The 19,247-nt window shown below is 41.9% G+C and overlaps 1 protein-coding gene across 1 annotated transcript in view; it reads right to left on the bottom strand.

Annotated features, from left to right (window-relative positions):
• LOC124606090 (fatty acid synthase-like) overlaps positions 1-19,247 on the bottom strand; it is a 448,407-nt gene that overhangs the window by 228,366 nt on the left and 200,794 nt on the right. Inside the window, exon 11 of the mRNA XM_047138055.1 lies at positions 2,880-3,109. Coding sequence (XP_046994011.1) covers positions 2,880-3,109 — 230 coding nt within the window. The remainder of the gene's footprint in view (positions 1-2,879; positions 3,110-19,247) is intronic.

Raw genomic sequence — 19,247 nt, 5'->3', positions numbered from 1 at the left:
GTGGCCGGACTGTGGGACTTCGGGAGACTGGAAAGATAAGGCACGGGAGATTTGTTTTTGTATAAGGTTGGGAGGATAATTACGGTCAATGAAGGCTTCAGTGAGACCTTTGGTATATTTTGAGAGGGACTGTTCATCACTGCAGATGTGACGACCATGGGTGGCTAGGCTGTACGGAAGGGACTTCTTGGTATGGAAGGATGGCAACTGTCGGACTGGAGGTATTGCTCGTGGTTAGAAGGTTTGATATGGAAGGAGGTACTGATGTAGCCATCTTTGAGGTGGAGGTCAACATCTAGGAAGGTGCCTTGTTGGGTTGAGTAGGACCAGGTGAAGCAAATGGGGGAGAAGTTGATGAGGATCTGGAGGAATGTGGATAGTGCGTCCTCACGTTCAATCCAGATAGCAATGATGTCATCAATGAATCTGAACCAGGTGAGGAGTTAAGGATTCTGGTTTTTTAGGAAGGATTCCTGTACGTGGCCCATAAATAGGTTGGCATAGGTTGGCCATGTGGGTGCCCATAGCCATATCCCAGATTTGTTTGTAGCTGATGCCTTAAAAGGAGAAGTAATTGTGGGTGAGGATATAGTCGGTCATGGCAGCTAGGAAGGGGGTTGTTGCTTTGGAATCCATAGGGTGAAGAGTTTGACAGAGCACTGAAAGACCTAAGCTGAAACAAGGCCCTGGGAGTAGACAACATTCCATTAGAACTACTGATAGCCTTGGGAGAGCCAGCCCTGACAAAACTCTATCATCTAGTGAGCAAGATCTATGAGACAGGCGAAATACCATCAGACTTCAAGAAGAATATAATAATTCCAATACCAAAGAAAGCAGGTGTTGACAGATGTGAAAATTACCAAACTATCAGTTTAATACACCACAGATGCAAAATTCTAATATGAATTCTTCACAGACGAATGGAAAAACTAGTAGAAGCCAACCCCGGAGAAGATCAGTATGGATTCTGAAGAAATGTTGGAACACGTGAGGCAATACTGACCATACAACTTTTCTTAGAAAATAGATTAAGGAAAGGCAAACCTACATTTCTAGCATTTGTAGACTTAGAGAAAGCTTTTGACAATGTTGACTGGAATACTCTCTTTCATATTATGAAGCTGGCAGGGGTAAAATACAGGGAGCGAAAGGCTATTTACAATTTGTATAGAAACCAGATGGCAGTTATAAGAGTCGAGGGGGCATGAAAGGGAAGCAGTGGTTGGGAAGGGAGTGAGACAGGGTTGTAGCTTATCCTCGATGTTATTCAATCCGTATATTGAGCAAGCAGTAAAGGAAACAAAAGAAAAATTCGGAGTAGGAATTAAGATCCATGGAGGAGAAATAAAAACTTTGAGGTTCACCGATGACATTGTAATTCTGTCAGAGACAGTAAAGGACCTGGAAGAGCAGCTGAACAGAATGGACAGTGTCTTGAAAGGACAATATAAGATGAACATCAAGAAAAGCAAAACGAGGATAATGGATGTAGTCAAATTAAATCAGGTGATGCTGAGGGTATTAGATTAGGAAACGAGATGTTTAAAGTAGTAAATGCGTTTTACTATTTGGGGGCAAAATAACTGATGATGGTCAAAGTAGAGAGGATATAAAATGTAGTCTGGCAATGTCAAGGAAAGGGTTTCTGATGAAGAGAAATTTGTTAACATCGAGAATAGATTTAAGCATCAGGAAGTCGTTTCTGAAGGTATTTGTATGGCGTGTGGCCATGTATGGAAGTGAAATGTGGACAATGAAGAGTTTGTCCAAGAAGAGAATAGAAGCTTTCGAAATGTGGTGCAACAGAAGAATGTTGAAGATTAGATAGGTAGACCACATAACTATTGAGGAGGTATTGAATAGAATTGGGGAGAAGAGAAATTTGTGGCAAATGGGTTGACTAGAAGAAGGGATCGCTTGATAGGACATATTCTGAGGAATCAAGGGATCACCAATTTAGTATTGGAGGGCAGCATGGTGGGTAAAAATCGTAGAGGGAGACCAAGAGATGAATACACTATGCAGATTCAGAAGGGTGTAGGATGCAGTAGGTACTGGGAGATGAAGAAGCTTGCACAGGATGGAGTAGCATGGAGAGCTGCATCAAACTAGTCTCTGGACTGAAGACCACAACAACAACAGAGTGCCTAGAAAGGTAGTGCTCAATAGCAGTAAGGCCATGGGCATTAGGAATGTTTGTGTACAGGGAGGTGTCTTCAATAGTGATGAGCAGGGCACCGTGTGGTAAAGAGACAGGAACTGTGAAGAGTTGGTATCTTTTATATAGGAGAATAGGTTCTGGGTAATAGGTTGAAGGTGTTGGTCTATGAGAGCAGAGATTCTCTCAGTGGGGGCGCAGTGGGTTGTCCTGGGTGGTTTGGTTTATGGACTTTAGGAACCATGTAGAAGGTGGGAGTGCAATGAGTGGTGGGTGTAAGTAGAGATATGGACTCTGGGGAGAGGTTCTGAGATGGGCCTAAGGATTTGAGTAGTGACTGGAGACCCTGATGGATTACTGGAATGGGGTCAATGTGGCAAGGTTTGTAAGTGGAAGTACCTGATAGCTGACGGAGTTCTTCCGCCAAGTAATCCTTGCAGTTCAAGACAACGGTGGTGAAGCAGTCATTGAGAATAGGGATATGTCAGCAGGTAGGATTATAAGGTCGGGATCAGTTTTTAGGTAGTGGACTGCAGTCCTTTCTGCAGATGTAAAGTTAGTTTGCATGTTGAGGGATTTGGGGAATGATGGTGAGGCAAGGTTCGAGGTTGAGAAAATCTGGAAAGTTAACAGTGGGGATGGATCACGGTTGGATAGTAAGTATGCGATGCACACATTTCTTTTGCTGATGAATCAAGTAATTCCTTTAGCTACTTACCTTCTTCATATTCTGTAGGAGTACGTGTTCAGCAGACTTTATATATCTGCTATGAAAGGCGACTCCACCTGATTCAATTTCCTTCACAATCACATTCTGTCTGCTCAGCTTCTTCTTCAACATCATGATGTCTGAGCTTGGGCCTGATAGTGCAATATGACTAGAACTATTGTGGCATGCAATATCAACACAGGGATGGATGATATCTTTTGCTTCCTCTGCTGAAATCCCTGTCAAATTAAACTGTTTCAAGTTATTGTAATCACAGCAATAAGAAAAATATTAACTGCTTTTGCAGTGTATAAAACACATTAAATACAAAGCAAAAATTACTTTTGATAAGCTACTAGTGTGTCTCTTATTGAGACAGGGTAGGCACACATGATGCAAACTGAGATTATGAGATAGACTGCATTCTTAAGCAATTTTGGATTTTTCACAGGAGTGTGTCAGGAAGTTTACACTTTGCTCTATGACTACATTTCTAACATAATCTTAGTTGTTTCAGCCAAAAGTGGGCTGTAATACTTCATTTACAGTGTTACTCGCTCGTCAGCTCATAACATGCATTTTCTTAAACCACATGGTCCATTAAAATACATGTTAACACCAATTTGTGCCCTCCAGTGCGTTTGTTTTGTCTACTTGTAGTATTTTATGCATGTATAGATCTCACTGTTCACAAAAACACAGTCCAAACTTACTTTTGATGTCATGAAATTGTCAGCCATGAGTGCATCCTTTTCTAATAAATTTCTGATTGGTTGGAATCTTAAAACAAGAATACATAACTTTGTTCTTCAACATATGGCACATTTTCCAAAAACATCAAATACTGGGACTATGTTCTATGATGAATATACTTGGAAAGAGACTAAAGTATCTGTGAAAAGATTTGGATAATCCTCCATCTGTGATTCAAGAAAATTGATCAAAATATACAAGAATTATTTTCTATACAAATTTTTAAATTTCTCAATTTCTTAGAACTGAAGCTAGATGAAAAGCTCTCTTCATTCAGGATGTGAAGTAGAAACTAAATGCTGAAATTTTTACTATGACAATTTTCTTCACTATCTCTGAAACTAAAATTCAAAATTTTGTTTATTTCAAAAACTTTTATTCTACTACATACTATGGTATCATATTTTGAGACAATTTTGTGCATTCACGAAGAATATTCTTAGCCTAGAAAAGGGCAGTCAAAATTATCTGTAGTGCCAATGTACAAATTTACATAAGCCTTTGTTTCCACTAACTCTGCTATCCTTGTATACATTGTAGGGATGAAAAATTTTTACTGTACCAAAAAGAAATTTGCCATCTTCATCATGTATGATATGTTGGTATCTTATGTAATAAATGCAATGATTTTATTATAGTAATATCTGTTTAGTGAAAAAAATACAAAGCATCCCCCACCCCCCACCCCTGCCCCTTTTGCATGTACATCAAGGAAATTTGGTGAGCAGTGAAGGAATATCTTATGACCAAGTTCTCTAGTCACCTCACCAATGGTCATCTGCCATAATAAGAAGCCTGAACCAAGGCCACATCTCCTGCAGACATTATGATTGTCTAATGAATTATTATGATTGTCTAACGAAAATGTGGTTCATGGTGTGGGTTCCTGTTGTCATGTCCTAGTTCATGAATCATGGGCAATGTATGAGTGACCAAGTAAGTGGTCCCGACAGTCGGGATACCAGTTACTTTGGAATAAGGCTGGGCATCTCAGACATATTCTGAGTCATGGTAACCTTTGTGCTCAAAGACTACCAAATCCACCGGTTAGTCCCTCAACCGTTAGGGGTAAAACTCAATGGGACTCGGGGCAAGTAAGACTAGCAACCTGCTTCCCTGGTACTTTAAATATGATGCTGGCAACAATCAGAGCAAAATGCCTCAGATCTTTGGAGGTGACGGAGTCCCACCTCTAACTGACAAACCAGGGACTCCTAAGATACGACTTGGCAAACAAATGGTAATGAGATGGGGAGCTATTAATATCAATGGGGGCTACTCTGGGAAGAAGCTAGAGCTGGCAGAGGCTGCAAGTAAGATGGGACTGGACATTTTAGCTGTTAGTGACATTCGGGTAAGGGGTGAGAAAGAAGAGGAAGTGGGAGAATACAAGGTCTACCTGTCAGGAGTCAAAGCAGGAATAGCACAATGGGGTGTAGGGCTTTACATCAGGAAAGAAATGGAACCCAGCATAGTCGCAATAAGGTATGTAAACGAATGACTGATATGGATAGATTTGACATTGTCTAGCAAGAAAATTAGGATTGCGTCAGTATATTCGCATTGTGAAGGGACAGATCAAGATAAGACGGATAGTTTTTATGAGGCACTCAGTGATGTAGTTGTTAGAGTAAAGGACAAGGACAATGTTCTGCTCATGGGTGATTTAATGCCAGGATTGGAAATCGAACAGAAGGGTATGAAAAGGTTATGGGTAAATTTGGAGAGGATACGGAGGCCAACAGGAACGGGAAACAACTATTGGATATCTGTGCCAGTATGGGCTTAGTAATCACAAACTCCTTTTTTTAACACAAGAACATTCACCGGTGTACTTGGGAAGGCAGGGGAACCAGATCTGTCATTGACTATATAATAACAGATCAGGAATTCAGGAAGGCTGTGAGGGACACATGTGTATTCAGGGGATTCTTTGATGACACTGATCATTATTTAATCTGCAGTGAAATTGGTATTGTGAGGCCGAAAGTGCAGGAGGTCAGGTCCATATGTAGGAGGATAAGAGTGGAGAAACTTCAGAATAAGGAAATCAGACACAAGTACATATCAGTGATCTCAGAAAGGTACCAGTTAGTTGAATGTAGTCAATTACAGTCATTGGAGAAGGAATGGACAAGGTACAGGGACACAGTACTAGAAGTGGTTAAAGAATGTCTTGGAACAGTAGTGTGTAAAGGTAGAACGAAGCAAACAGCTTGGTGGAATGACACAGTCAAGGCAGCCTGTAAAAGAAAAAAGAAGGCATATCAAATATGGCTACATACTAGAACTCAGGTAGACAGAGAAAGTTATGTTTAAGAAAGAAACAAAGCCAAACAGATAGTTGCAGCATCTAAGAAGAAATCTTGGGAAGACTTTGGAAACAGGTTGGAGACTATGGGTCAAGCTGCTGGAACACCATTCTGGAGTGTAATTAGCAGTCTTCAAAAGGGAGGTAAGAAGGAAATGATAAGTATTTTGGACAGTTCAGGAAAACTGCTGGTGAATCCTGTGGGTTCCTTTGGCAGATGGAGGGAATATTTTGAAGAGTTGCTCAATGTAGGTGAAAATACGATCAGTAATGTTTCAGATTTCGATGTACAATGGGATAGGAATGATGATGGAAATAGGATCACATTTGAGGAAGTGGAGAAAATGGTCAATAGATTACAGTGCAGTAAAGCAGCTGGGGTGGATGAAATTAAGTCGGAACTCATCAAATACAGTGGAATGTCAGGTCTTAAATGGCTACAAAGGATAACTGAAATGGCCTGGGAGTCGGGACAGGTTCCATCAGACTGGACAAAAGAAGTAATCACACCAATCTTTAAACATGGAAACAGAAAAGATTGTAAAAACTACAGAGGTCTCTCTTTAATCAGCGTTGTGGGTAAAATCTTCTCAGGTATTGTTGAAAGGAAAGTGCGAGTATTAGTTGAGGACCAATTGGATGAAAATCAGTGTGGGTTTAGGCCTCTTAGAGGTTTCAGGACCAGATCTTTACCTTACGGCAAATAATGGAGAAGTGTTATGAGTGGAACAGGGAATTGTATCTATGCTTTATAGATCTAGAAAAGGCATATGACAGGGTTCCTAGGAGGAAGTTATTGTCTGTTCTACAAGATTATGGAATAGGAGGCCAACTTTTACAAGCAATTAAAGGTCTTTACATGGATAGTCAGGCAGCAGTTAGAGTTGACGGTAAATTGAGTTCATGGTTCAGAGTAGTTTCAGGGGTAAGACAAGGCTGCAACCTGTCTCCACTGTTGTTCATATTATTTATGGATCATATGTTGAAAACAATAGATTGGCTGCGTGAGATTAAGATATGTGAACACAAAATAAGCAGTCTTGCATATGCGGATGACTTAGTTGTGATGGCAGATTCGATTGAAAGTTTGCAAAGTAATATTTCAGAGCTAGATCAGAAATGTAAGGACTATGGTATGAAGATTAGCATCTCCAAAACGAAAGTAATGTCAGTGGGAAAGAGATATAAACGGATTGAGTGCCAAATAGGAGGAACAAAGTTAGAGCAGGTGGACAATTTCAAGTACTTAGGATACATATTCTCACAGGATGGCAACATTGTGAAAGAACTGGAAGCGAGGTGTAGCAAAGCTAATGCAGTGAGTGCTCAACTACGATCTACTCTCTTCTGCAAGAAGGAAGTCAGTACCGAGACTAAGATATCTGTGCACCATTCAATCTTTCGACCAACTTTGTTGTATGGGAGCGAAAGCTGGGTGGATTCAGGTTACCTTATCAATAAGGTTGAGGTTACGGATATGAAAGTAGCTAGGATGATTGCAGGTACTAGTAGATGGGAACAATGGCAGGAGGGTGTCCACAATGAGGAAATCAAAGAAAAACTGGGAATGAACTCTATAGATGTAGTAGTGAGGGCGAACAGGCTTAGATGGTGGGGTCACGTTACACGCATGGGAGAAGCAAGGTTGCCCAAGAGACTCATGGGTTCAGCAGTTGAGGGTAGGAGGAGTCGGGGCAGACCAAGGAGAAGGTACCTGGATTCGGTTAAGAATGATTTTGAAGTAATAGGCTTAACATCAGAAGAGGCACCAATGTTAGCACTGAATAGGAGATCATGGAGGAATTTTATAAGGGGGACTATACTCCAGACTGAACGCTGAAAGGCATAATCAGTCTTAAATGATAATGATGATGATGATGATGATGATGATGAAAGAAAATAAATGAATATTATATGGCAGTATTTGTACTGAATGATGTTAATGATGTAAATGGTCTCATTTTGGCCACAATCAAATCAAATTCTGTTTTATAACAGTTTTTAACATGCGGCATTATGCTGAACATACAATGGTAAATAAACTCAGCAGAAGTTATTCCAAGGACAAAAAAGTAATCATTCAGTTTTGTGGCGTCGATAGGTCATATTGACTATAGACAACATTAATCCTTGGGACTCAGGTCGCTCATACAAGTCGCCATGTTAATTCAGTCTGTTCTTATACCTTGTACTGTGTGCACGTGTATGATAATTGTCAAAATATATGTATGTGCAGATATTAGTGGGGACAGTTTATTCCATATACCGACTTTTGTATCCTGTTCCCATATTGGTGACCCTGCAGTTTCTACGTCTTCTACGACTTCTGTGCCAGGTGCTGTAAATCAACAGGTTACACAGACGCCGCCATGGCCACCTCACCCAAAGCTTTGTTCGAAGATTTGGAAGCCCAACTATGGCTGCCGGGCCCCTTCAATCCTTCGCCAATGGCCAGCTCTCCATTACTCCACAGTTATTCATGATCTCCAACCATGTTAACCTCAAACTTTGTTGTTCTACAATGGTCGAGTGCTACATGATTATCTCAAACAATGGACTCAGGTTTCATGTCGCCGGACTGTGCTCACCAACATGTGAAGTGTGAAGTGGATAATATACAGAGCAGTGTACCTACTGATTGATCATATAATGTTCAAAGTGATTTACATTTGCACACATGCTTTGACTCTCAATGGGCCGCAACAACAGTTACTGTCGTGCCATATGAAATGCCACTATTTGTGCAAAATGCACCCGGCCACTACCAATCACGACCTATTCCAGTTTTGCGGACTAACAATGGAAATTTTCATGCGTGAAATTTTCCTTGCTCACTTCCCAGACCTGTTGCTCAATTTTTCGACCACGTGGGTTCGAGTACATCTTTCAGTGTTTTGCCTTCCAAGGGCATCTTAACCACACTGCAGTGATCTTCTGCAAGCTCCACCGGTAATTTATAATCTGACCCCATGGGGCATGTTTACAATGTGTGTGGAGAACTCACACTTCTGTCTCACGAGTTACCAACCCCCCACACACACACTCGCAGGGGACCCTGGTTCTGACCGCTCAGCCGCTCGCCTCTCCCACAGCTCCACCTGTGTCTGCCTTGCCGGGCTTCCACATTATTTCCGTGGTGGACAAATTCAAATCAGTACCTGTAACCTATGGTCCAGTTTATGGGGCCTTTACACGTATCACGCAAGCACTCGTTCCCACGGTACTGAGCGTGCCAGCTGCGTTGTGTTTTTGTGACACGTGAAGGACAATGTAACCCACCATAGCTATCAACATTCTTGCCAGTAATGCACCCACACCTACTGCGCCAGCCCGCTGTACGGCATCTCCTGCCACAGACCAGCCGGTTTTCCAAGGGACACCGAAGCCACCTTCGCAGGTCATCTGCCGAAGCTGCCACCTTTATCCGAAGACAACCCTGTATCATGGTTTGCGCTTGTCAAGCATCTTTTTGAGTTGCATCATGTGTCCGATGACAACTCTAAATTCCTGTGTCTTGTCACACACCTCCATGATCACTCAGACTTAATTTGCAATCTACTCCTCCTGTCACCATCTCCACCAAAGTACGAGTTCACAAAGAAAACGATCATGAAATGACTCGCCTGCCCACCACAAGAATTAATCGTCAAGATCTTGTATGAGGGACACCTGAGGGACCGAACTCCATCACAACTCTGGCGCCGCCTTCAGTTACTTGTGAATGAGTATACCACGCCGGACATCACTCTGTGGATGGTGTGGTCTGCCAAATTGCCTACCAACCTACAGATCCACCTGCTTCCGCACTCCTTCAAGTCAATTGTCTCTCATCTGCGCATTGCAGACCAACTGTATTCATTGCTACGACAACACCAACCAGCTCACCACTCACCACTAGTTGGCACAACTGCTCCTGCTTACTGGCCGTCTGCTGGCAGAGGCAGGGCTCGCTCCACCTCTGCACCTTCTACACCACCTGGCAATATCCGCTCACTCTCGCCACTGTCCGAGTGCTCCAGGATCGCCCACACACCATACATGCTGGTATACATGCCGGAGCAAATCAACAAGGACAACCACCACAGCAACCAGCTCATCCGTGCTGTTGGTACCATAAGATTTTTGGTGATAATGCCAAGAAGTGCTGATTGCCTTGCCAGCATCCAAACGCTGACTGCTGGACCTAAAAGATGACGAGTCCTGTGGGGAACCTCACAGGCGTCCTCATACATTGCACTCCGTCCACTCGTCCGCCCTTCTGAGCAGGCGTTTGTACGTGACTGACATTTTGTCATGGCTCGTTTTCCTAGTCGACACTGGTGCTGACTTCTATGAGCTGTCAATGCATCAACGTTACAAACCTCAGGCTCTGTCAAAGTTACGGTGCACCTATCTCCTTCTCTGTGTTTTCTGTGGACTTTCTACATTGCTGAAATCGATGAACCAGTTCTCGGTATGGATTTTTTGTCCCATTACAAACTCTCTCCGAACGTAGTTCAGGGCTCAGTGCTACACCATCACACTAACACTCAGATACTGTGCTCCCGCGCTTATGTTTCATGTTCTGTTTTTCTTGTGACATGTGAGTTGGTACGTGAGTACTCCACCCTCGCAGGTGACATTGTGACCTGCGTCACTAACCTACTGTCAGAATACAACTGGGCAGCACAACTCCACCGGGAAAACGATGACCTGAAACAACGAATAGCACAGACTTACAACGAGCCTGTAGCGGCTCATATCTCACTGCTGAAACTGCAGTCCACAGTCTCGCCACCTAATCATGTTTCTCCAGCAGACACCAGCTCAGATACTCATCAGGTTAGTCCAAAAATGTTAATTGCGTGTGATGATTCGCATCTGGTAGACTCCGCATCCCCGATGTGCTCACCACATTCACTGCCATATGTGTCAGACAGTGCTTCTAATAACAGTCGCACAAACGATACAACCACACCCACCATGCAGCCCCCCTATTAGGCACAAGGTTAGACACCTCAACTGTATTAGGTTGCATGCAGGCCGTCAGCAAAATAACGAACTTTTGGAGGCAGACACCCTGCAACTGTCAGACAGCAACTGGTCTTCACCGATCCACCTCATCCTCAAACGTGATGGTTCTTTCTGAATGTGTGGTGATTACAGACATTTAAATGTTCATACTGTCATGGACAATTACCCCTTACCTAACATCACTGCCGAGACCATGGCCAAGGGTTTTATCTCCTCATGGATTGCTAGGTTCGGGTGTCTGACCACCATCACCACCGACCAGGGTCGGCAGTTTGAGTCTTTCCTGTTCACCATTTTATGTAATGTCTGCGGCATAAAGAAAATTCACACCATAGCCTACCACCCTCAAAGCAACAGGTTAGTGGAATGGTGGCACCGCACTCTAAAAACAGCACTCAGGTGGTGCGACTGCTTCTGGTCCAAAGCACTTCCATGGGCACTGCTCAGCCTCCATTTCAAGCCGACTTACAGGAAACTATCTCAGAATTCGTTTTCAGGGAGAACTCCATCCTACCAGGGGAATTCAGCCTCAAGAACCTGAAGAATCCCCCCCCCCCCTCCTCCAGGGATTTCATAAGTCACATGCACACTCACTTCAAACATGCATGCCTACACCCACCTATCAGCCACTCCCCGCTAGACACTTACATGCCAACTGCTCTCAACACTTTCTCCCACATAATGCTGAGAGATGATTCGATCTGACAACCTCTGCAACCACCTTATCTCGGACCCTTTAAAGTCCCCCAGCAGGGTGATACAACTTTCGACATCATCGTCAAAGACAGTCCACAAACTGTTTCGTTACACCGACTCAAGCCAGCATTCTTGGACCCCAACGTCCCTCTGCTGGCTCAGTCTGTTTCTCCTAACGACTCTGCTGCCAGTCCCCCTCCCTCCGTGGAGTCTGACAATGTTTCTCCTTGGGCCACAAAGACACTTTGCTCACCCAATGCCTCCCCATCACCTTTTGTGGGTTTCTCAGACATGTCATCCTCCACCCTGTGTGCGGGCTTCGCTGCTACCTCATTGACTATGGAGACACTGTCTCCCATAGTCACCCTGCTCTGCAACGTACCCCCACACTGGGTGGATGACATTTCAGTCACCACTCTTGATGACTGAGTTCTCATTCTACTCACAGACACCATGGCCCTGCCAGCCAACTGTTCATAGCCTCAACCTCCCATGTGAGTGTGACCCGATGACAATTTGTGCCTCCAACTCGCCAGACAGCTCGATTAGCATCCGGGCTTGCCACACCTACAAACCGCCATCCACCATTCAATCTGCCTGCTCTCAGGCTGGCCGCCGCATCGTCCGTCCTCGCTGGCTCAACAACTTCAAGGTGGACCTGCCTCCCGTCGCTCCGCCTCTGCACTCTGTCCTAGTCGTGTGTCTACCAGCTCGTATGACCACCAACAGCGTTGATGCCCACATGGTCTTCCCTCAAGATTCACATTTGGTACTCCGTACTGCGAGGGGGGGGGGGGGGGCGGCTGGGGAGGAGGCTGTGTGGCATCGATAGGTCATAACAACCATAAACAACATTAATATTTGGGACTCAAGTCACTCATCCAAGCCTCCATGTTAATTCAGTCTGTTCTTATACCTTGTACTTTGCGCACGTGTATGATAATTGTCGAAATATGTGTATGTGCAGATATTAGTGGGGACAGTTTATTCTGTATACTGATATTCATATCCTGTTAGTATAGTTTCAATATTTCTTAATGTGTCTATGGAAGAATTTAATTTTCAAATGCAGTCAGTGAGAAAGGTATGATCAACTAAATACACATACGGAAAAAAGTATTTTAATTGTGAGAAGTACAAAAAGTGGGAAATGATATCTCTGGTTTTGAAACAGCTTGCTGATATCAGATTTCCAAACTAGTAAATGGTGTTTCTAAGACTGAAGTGAGCTATCAATTGAGTGGGGATGAAAGATATTTTACTTCCACTAGCTGAAAGTAATCACAAAGCATATTAATGTGGAAAATTTTAATTTGAATGGTACCACAAAAGCCAGGAACTCACAGAATTTATCTGAGCGTCAGATTAAGTATTATTGTTGGTTGTTTGAGTAATTAACAAAATCAACAACTATATTACAATGACTTCTGGTAAAGACTACAGAAAATAATATGTCCTTCCTTGCACTGTTCTCCTTTAAATGATATGAAGTTGCAAACATGACAGTATATGGCCAATGCATGCAATAAATATGATGAAGACAGGAACCCATTTTTGTCATAGTAGTAGTAGTTGTTGTTGTTGTTGTTGTTGTTGTGGTCTTCAGTCCTGAGACTGGTTTGATGCAGCTCTCCATGCTACTCTATCCTGTGCAAGCTTCTTCATCTCCCAGTACCTACTGCAGCCTACGTCCTTCTGAATCTGCTTAGTGTATTCATCTCTTGGTCTCCCTCTACGATTTTTATCCTCCACGCTGCCCTCCAGTTCTAAATTGGTGATCCCTTGATGCCTCAGAACATGTCCTACCAACCGATCCCTTCTTCTAGTCAAGTTGTGCCACAAATTCCTCTCCTCCCTAATTCTATTCAATACCTCCTCATTAGTTATGTGATCTAACCATCTAATCTTCAGCATTCTTCTGTAGCACCACATTTCAAAAGCTTCTTATGTCTTCTTGTCTAAACTATTTATCGTCCATGTTTCACTTCCATACATGGCTACACTCCATACAAATACTTTCAGAAATGACTTCCTGACACTTAAATCAATACTCGATGTTAACAAATTTCTCTTCTTCAGAAACACTTTCCTTGCCATTGCCAGTCCTCATTTTATATCCTCTCTACTTCGACTGTCATCAGTTATTTTGCTCCCCAAATAGCAAAACTCCTTTACTACTTTAAGTGTCTCATTTCCTAATCTAATTCCCTCAGCATCACTAGATTTAATTTGACTACATTCCTTTATCCTCATTTTGCTTTTGTTGTTCATCTTATAGCCTCCTTTCAAGACACTGTCCATTCCATTCAACTGCTCTTCCAAGTCCTTTGCTGTCTCTGACAGAATTACAATGTCATCGGCAAACTTCAAAGTTTTTATTTCTTCTCCATGGATTTTAAATAAATGGCCTTTCTGATTTGTAAGTAGTAGTACAAGCTCGTTACAAGGTAAATGACACATTCACCCACTTAACACTAGAGGAAAATTATTTGAACATTATTAACTTTTCTTTAATCATTATGCAGAGAGCCATATAGTAATCTACAGGGTTTCTTTCAGAACTGAAAAATTTGAGGAATAAACTCTACATTTTGAAATCTATGGTGAAAGGCTACATTGTGGCATACAGCTATTATTTTGTACAGTATTTCCTGTATCAATATCTAGATCTACTGCCATAATCTGCAAATTACAGTGCCTGTACCATTCACATACAGAGCACAGGAAGAATGGCTGCTTAAGTGCCTTTATGTGTGCTGTGATTAATCTAATCATGAAACTGTCTCCCAGATCAAAACTGTATGCTGGACCAAAACTTGAATCTGGGACCTTTGCCTTCAATGGGCGAGTGCTCACTAACTAAGCTAGCCAGTCATGACTCATGACCTGTCCTCATAGTTTTACTTCCACCAGTTCCTAATCTCCTACTTCCAAAACTTTACAGAAGTTTCATATCAGGATATACTCTGCAGCAAAGTGAAAATTCATTCTGAAAACAATTCCCAAGGCTGTGGCTAAGCCATGTCTCAGCGCTACCCTTTCTTCCAGAGGTGGTAGTCCAACAATTTATGCAGAATTACTGTGAAGTTTGGAAGGTAGAAGATGAGGAAATGGTGGAAGTAAAACCTGGAGGGCAAGATATGAATCAAGCTCAGGTAGCACAGTTGGTAGGACACTTGACCATAAAAGGCAAAGGCCATGAGTTTGAGTCCCAATCTGGCACATAGTTTTAATCTGGCACACAGTTTAATTTGCCAGAAAGTTTCAAATCAGCACACAGTATGCTGCAGTATGAAAATTCACTCTGGAAACCTAATCTTGTCCAGATACTACAGAAGCATTGTATAGAGGGCTGTAGATTCGCTACTTAATACTGTTCTCAGAACTTTGTAAGTAGGCTTTCATATGAGTACTGACATCTTCCTTTGAGAATCTTCCAGTTTAGATTTTTCAGCATTCCATGATATTGTCTCGTGGATCAAACAAACCTACTACCATTAATACGGCCCTTTCTGTATACAATCAATACTGGAAATTAGTCCTATATGACATGTGTCCCACACACTTAAGCAATCTTCTAGGATGGCTTACATGAGTTTTTTGTAAGCAACAGGTATGGTACCTGTGACTGAGCCCATGTGATCGATCAATTTCATACCCACACAAATTTTACACCAAAGCATTTGTACGAGTTGACTGAATTCATCTGTGTTGCCAGCAGATAATATACATGATGACAATATGATGAAAAGTATAGATTGCTACTCAGCATATAGTGGAGATGTTGAGTCACAGAGTGACACAATGTACATTTAAGGTAAATTGTCAATGATTGGAACACTTTGAAATTGTAACAGTATCTGCCTACACATTGCCAGAAATTGATTCAGTGTAGACAACCACATCACTTGCAAAAAGTATGAGGTTACTGTGACTGTGCAGGCTTTCCTGACATTAGTAAGTCTCTGTACTCTGGTCAAGTTAGTTGCCCGATCCCACAATAAACATGGCTCAGTGTTTCAGTGACCCATATGTCTGCCCTCTTCAGGAGGGATGCTGTTGCTGCTGCTACTGTTGAGTCCTGCTGAAAACTCATGGAAAGATTAGAAATGGTCATCCTACATAGATGCACATGATGTACAAGGAATATGCAACACCCATCACCAGTGCTGCCCCCAATAGTGGGCTTGTGGCATCACCTATAGTAGAAATTATAAACAATATCTCAAAAACTGGACACCTGGTAATCATCAGTCATCTCAAATTTCATTCCAGGTCCCTGAAACAATGTTCCACTATTGTCAATTTTGCCACCTGTTACAGGCTTGAGTGCAGACAATGTTCTATGCACCTGTCCTGAACCACGCAAATTGACCAACCAAAGTAGGCCTTCCCATAAGGACATGGAATTTTTTATATGCAAGGCTCCCTAAGTCCCAAATCATCCTCGACAGGGCAGAGTAGTGCCTAATCTTGATTGGTTGGCAGAAAACACTCTTAATGTCAATGTGTCCACCTCCATAGTGCAGCGGTAGCATTACCGCCTACCACGCAAGGGGGCCCGGGGTCGATTCCCACATGGAAGTGGGTGTTGTGTGTCCTTCATAATCATTTTCATCATCATTAACACACAAGTTGCCAAAGTGGTGTCAACTAAAAAGACTTGCAATACGGCTGCCGAACCCCATAGGGATATCCCAGCCAATAAATGTCATACGATCATTTCATTTCATTTTTCAATGTCTTAAATTTCTTCCAGTCTTAAAGGATATGATGCCAGCAGAAGGAATAAATGCCACATGCTCCCAGCATAATGAATAAATGCCATACGTTTATGCCCCTCTTCATGCACTTCCACAAAAGGTACACCTCTGTACATAGATGAATCTGCTACTCAGTATATCTCTTTTCCTTAAACACAGGTGCCAAGTGTACAAGAGCCTGTTAACCTGATCAGAAATAGCAGGTGTTCTTTGTACCAGAGTCCTAAACATACCCCTGCATTCATATGGTTGGAAACTCTTTGCATGCAGAAATCACTTACTATGAGCCAGTTTTTTGTGAACACACTTTCCCAGTGTACCATCACATTTTTTCCACACCGTTACATCCAAAATTGGAAACTATTCAGAATTTTCAACCTCTGTGATTAGTTTAATGCTTGGGTGAAGACAACTGAACTTGTTCAAAAATCATTTAAGAACATCATGTATACAAGCCAGACAAAAACAGAGGTCATCATTGTATCTCCAGAAATACATTGCTTTTACAGTCAATGTTCTCAGTGCCCTGTAGTCCTCCATGAATGAACTGGCAACTCCGGCTGATGTGGGACTGCCTGTAGCAGCTTGGTTAATCTGTTCAAATATATTTCCATTTAAAAACATCTTAGATTTCAGAAAATTAATGAGTGACTGACTTTTTTTATTGGTCCAGTTAGATCAGACAGCAGAAATTGTACAACTGATGCTGAACAGATCAAAGAAAAGTTAAAGTAATATATAGTGTTAGCAAGTAGAAGCAAATTAAAATTAGGTACATTTTCTTTAATAGTCATTGGGGACTGGAATTCTATAGTAGGGACAGGAAGAGAAGGAAAAGTAGTAGGTGAGTATGGAATGGGGTCAGGAACGAAAGAGGAAGCCGCCTGGTAGAATTTTGTGTAGAGCATCACTTAATCATAGCTAACATTGGGTTTAAGAATCATGAAAGAAGGTTGTATATGTGGAAGAGACCTGCAAGCACTGGAAGATTTCAGATAGCTTACATAATGGTAAGACAGAGATTTAGGAACCAGGCTTTAAATTGTAAGAGAATTACAGGGGCAGATGTGGATTCTGACCACAACTTATTGGTTGTGAACTGTAGATTAAAACTGCAGAAACTGCAAAAAGGTAGGAATTTAAAGAGATGGGACCTGGATAAATTGAAAGAACCAGAGGTTGTACAGAGTTTCAGACAGAGCATTAGGGAATGATTGACAAATACAGGGGGAAAAAATACAGTAGAGGAAGAATGGGTAGCTTTGAGAGATGAAATAGTAAAGGCCAGAGGATGAAGTAGGTAAAAAGACTAGGGCTAGTAGAAATCCTTGGGTAACAGAAGAGACATTGAATTTAACAGATGAAAGGAGAAAATATAAAAATGCAGTAAATGAAGCAGGAAAAAGGAATACAAACGTCTTAAAAATGAGATCGACAGGACATGCAAAATGGCTAAGCAAGGATGGCTAGAGGACAAATGTAAGGAGGTAGAGGCATATATCACTAGGGGCAAGATAGATACTGCCTACAGGAAAATTAAAGAGACCTTTGAAGAAAAGAGAACCACCTACATGAGTATCAAGAGCTCAGACTGAAAACCACTCCTAAGCAAAGACTGGAAAGCAGAAAAATGGAAGGAGTATATAGAGTGTCTATACAAGGACGATGTACTTGATGGCAATATTATGGAAATGGAAGAGGACATAGATGAAGATGAAAGATGAAATGTGAAGAATTTGACACATCACTGAAAAGCCTAAGTCAAAAAAAGGACCTGGAAATACACAACATTCCATTAGAGCTACTCATAGCCTTGGGAGAGCCAGCCATCACAAAACTCTACCATCTGGTGAGCAAGATATATGAGACAGGCGAAATACCCTCACACCTCAAGAAGAATATGATAATTCCAATCCAAAATAAAGCAGGTGTCAACAGGTGTGGAAATTACTGAACTATAGTTTAATGAGTCACGGCTGCAAAATACTAACACATATTCTTTACAGACAAATGGAAAAACTGGTAGAAGCTGAACACAGGGTAGATCAGTTTGGATTCTGTAGAAATATTAGAACACACGAGGAAATACTGACCTTATGACTTATCTTAGAAGATAGATTAAGGAAAGGCAAACCTACGTTTCTAGCATTTGTAGACTTGGAGAAAGCTTTTGACAGTGTTCACCGATATACTCTCTATTAAAATCTGATGGTGGCAGGGCTAAAATACAGGGAGCGAAAGCCTATTTACAAGTTATACAGATACCAAATGGCAGTTATAAGAGTCGAAGGGCATGAAAGGGAAACAGTGGTTGAGAAGGGAGTGAGACAGGGTTGTAGCTTATCCCTGATGTTATTCAATCTGCAGTAGAGGAAAAAAAAATAAAAAAAAAATTGGAGCATGAATTAACATCCATGGAGAAGAAATAAAAACTTTGAGGTTTGCCGATGACATTGCAATTCTGTCAGAGACAGCAAAGGACCTGGAAGAACAGTTGAATGGAATGCACAGTGTCTTGAAAGGAGAATATAAGATGAACATCAACAAAAGCAAAACGAAGATAATGGAATGTAGTTGAATGAAGTCAGGTGATGCTGAGGGGATCAGATGAGGAAATGAGACACTTAAAGTAGTAGATGAGTTTTGCTATTTGGGGAGCAAAATAACTGATGATGGTTGCAGTAGAAAGGATATAAAATGTAGACTGGCTATGGCAAAGAAAGCATTTCTGAGAAAGAGAAATTTGTTAACAATCTACATCTACATCTACATCCATACTCTGCAAGCCGCCTGACGGTGTGTGGCAGAGGGTACCTTGAGTACTTCTATCGGTTCTCCCTT

This window comes from Schistocerca americana, chromosome 3 (assembly GCF_021461395.2).
Source record: "Schistocerca americana isolate TAMUIC-IGC-003095 chromosome 3, iqSchAmer2.1, whole genome shotgun sequence".
NCBI lineage: Eukaryota > Metazoa > Arthropoda > Insecta > Orthoptera > Acrididae > Schistocerca > Schistocerca americana.
The sequence above is the reverse complement of the archived record's forward strand: the minus strand, read 5'-3'. Positions and strand labels throughout refer to the sequence as shown.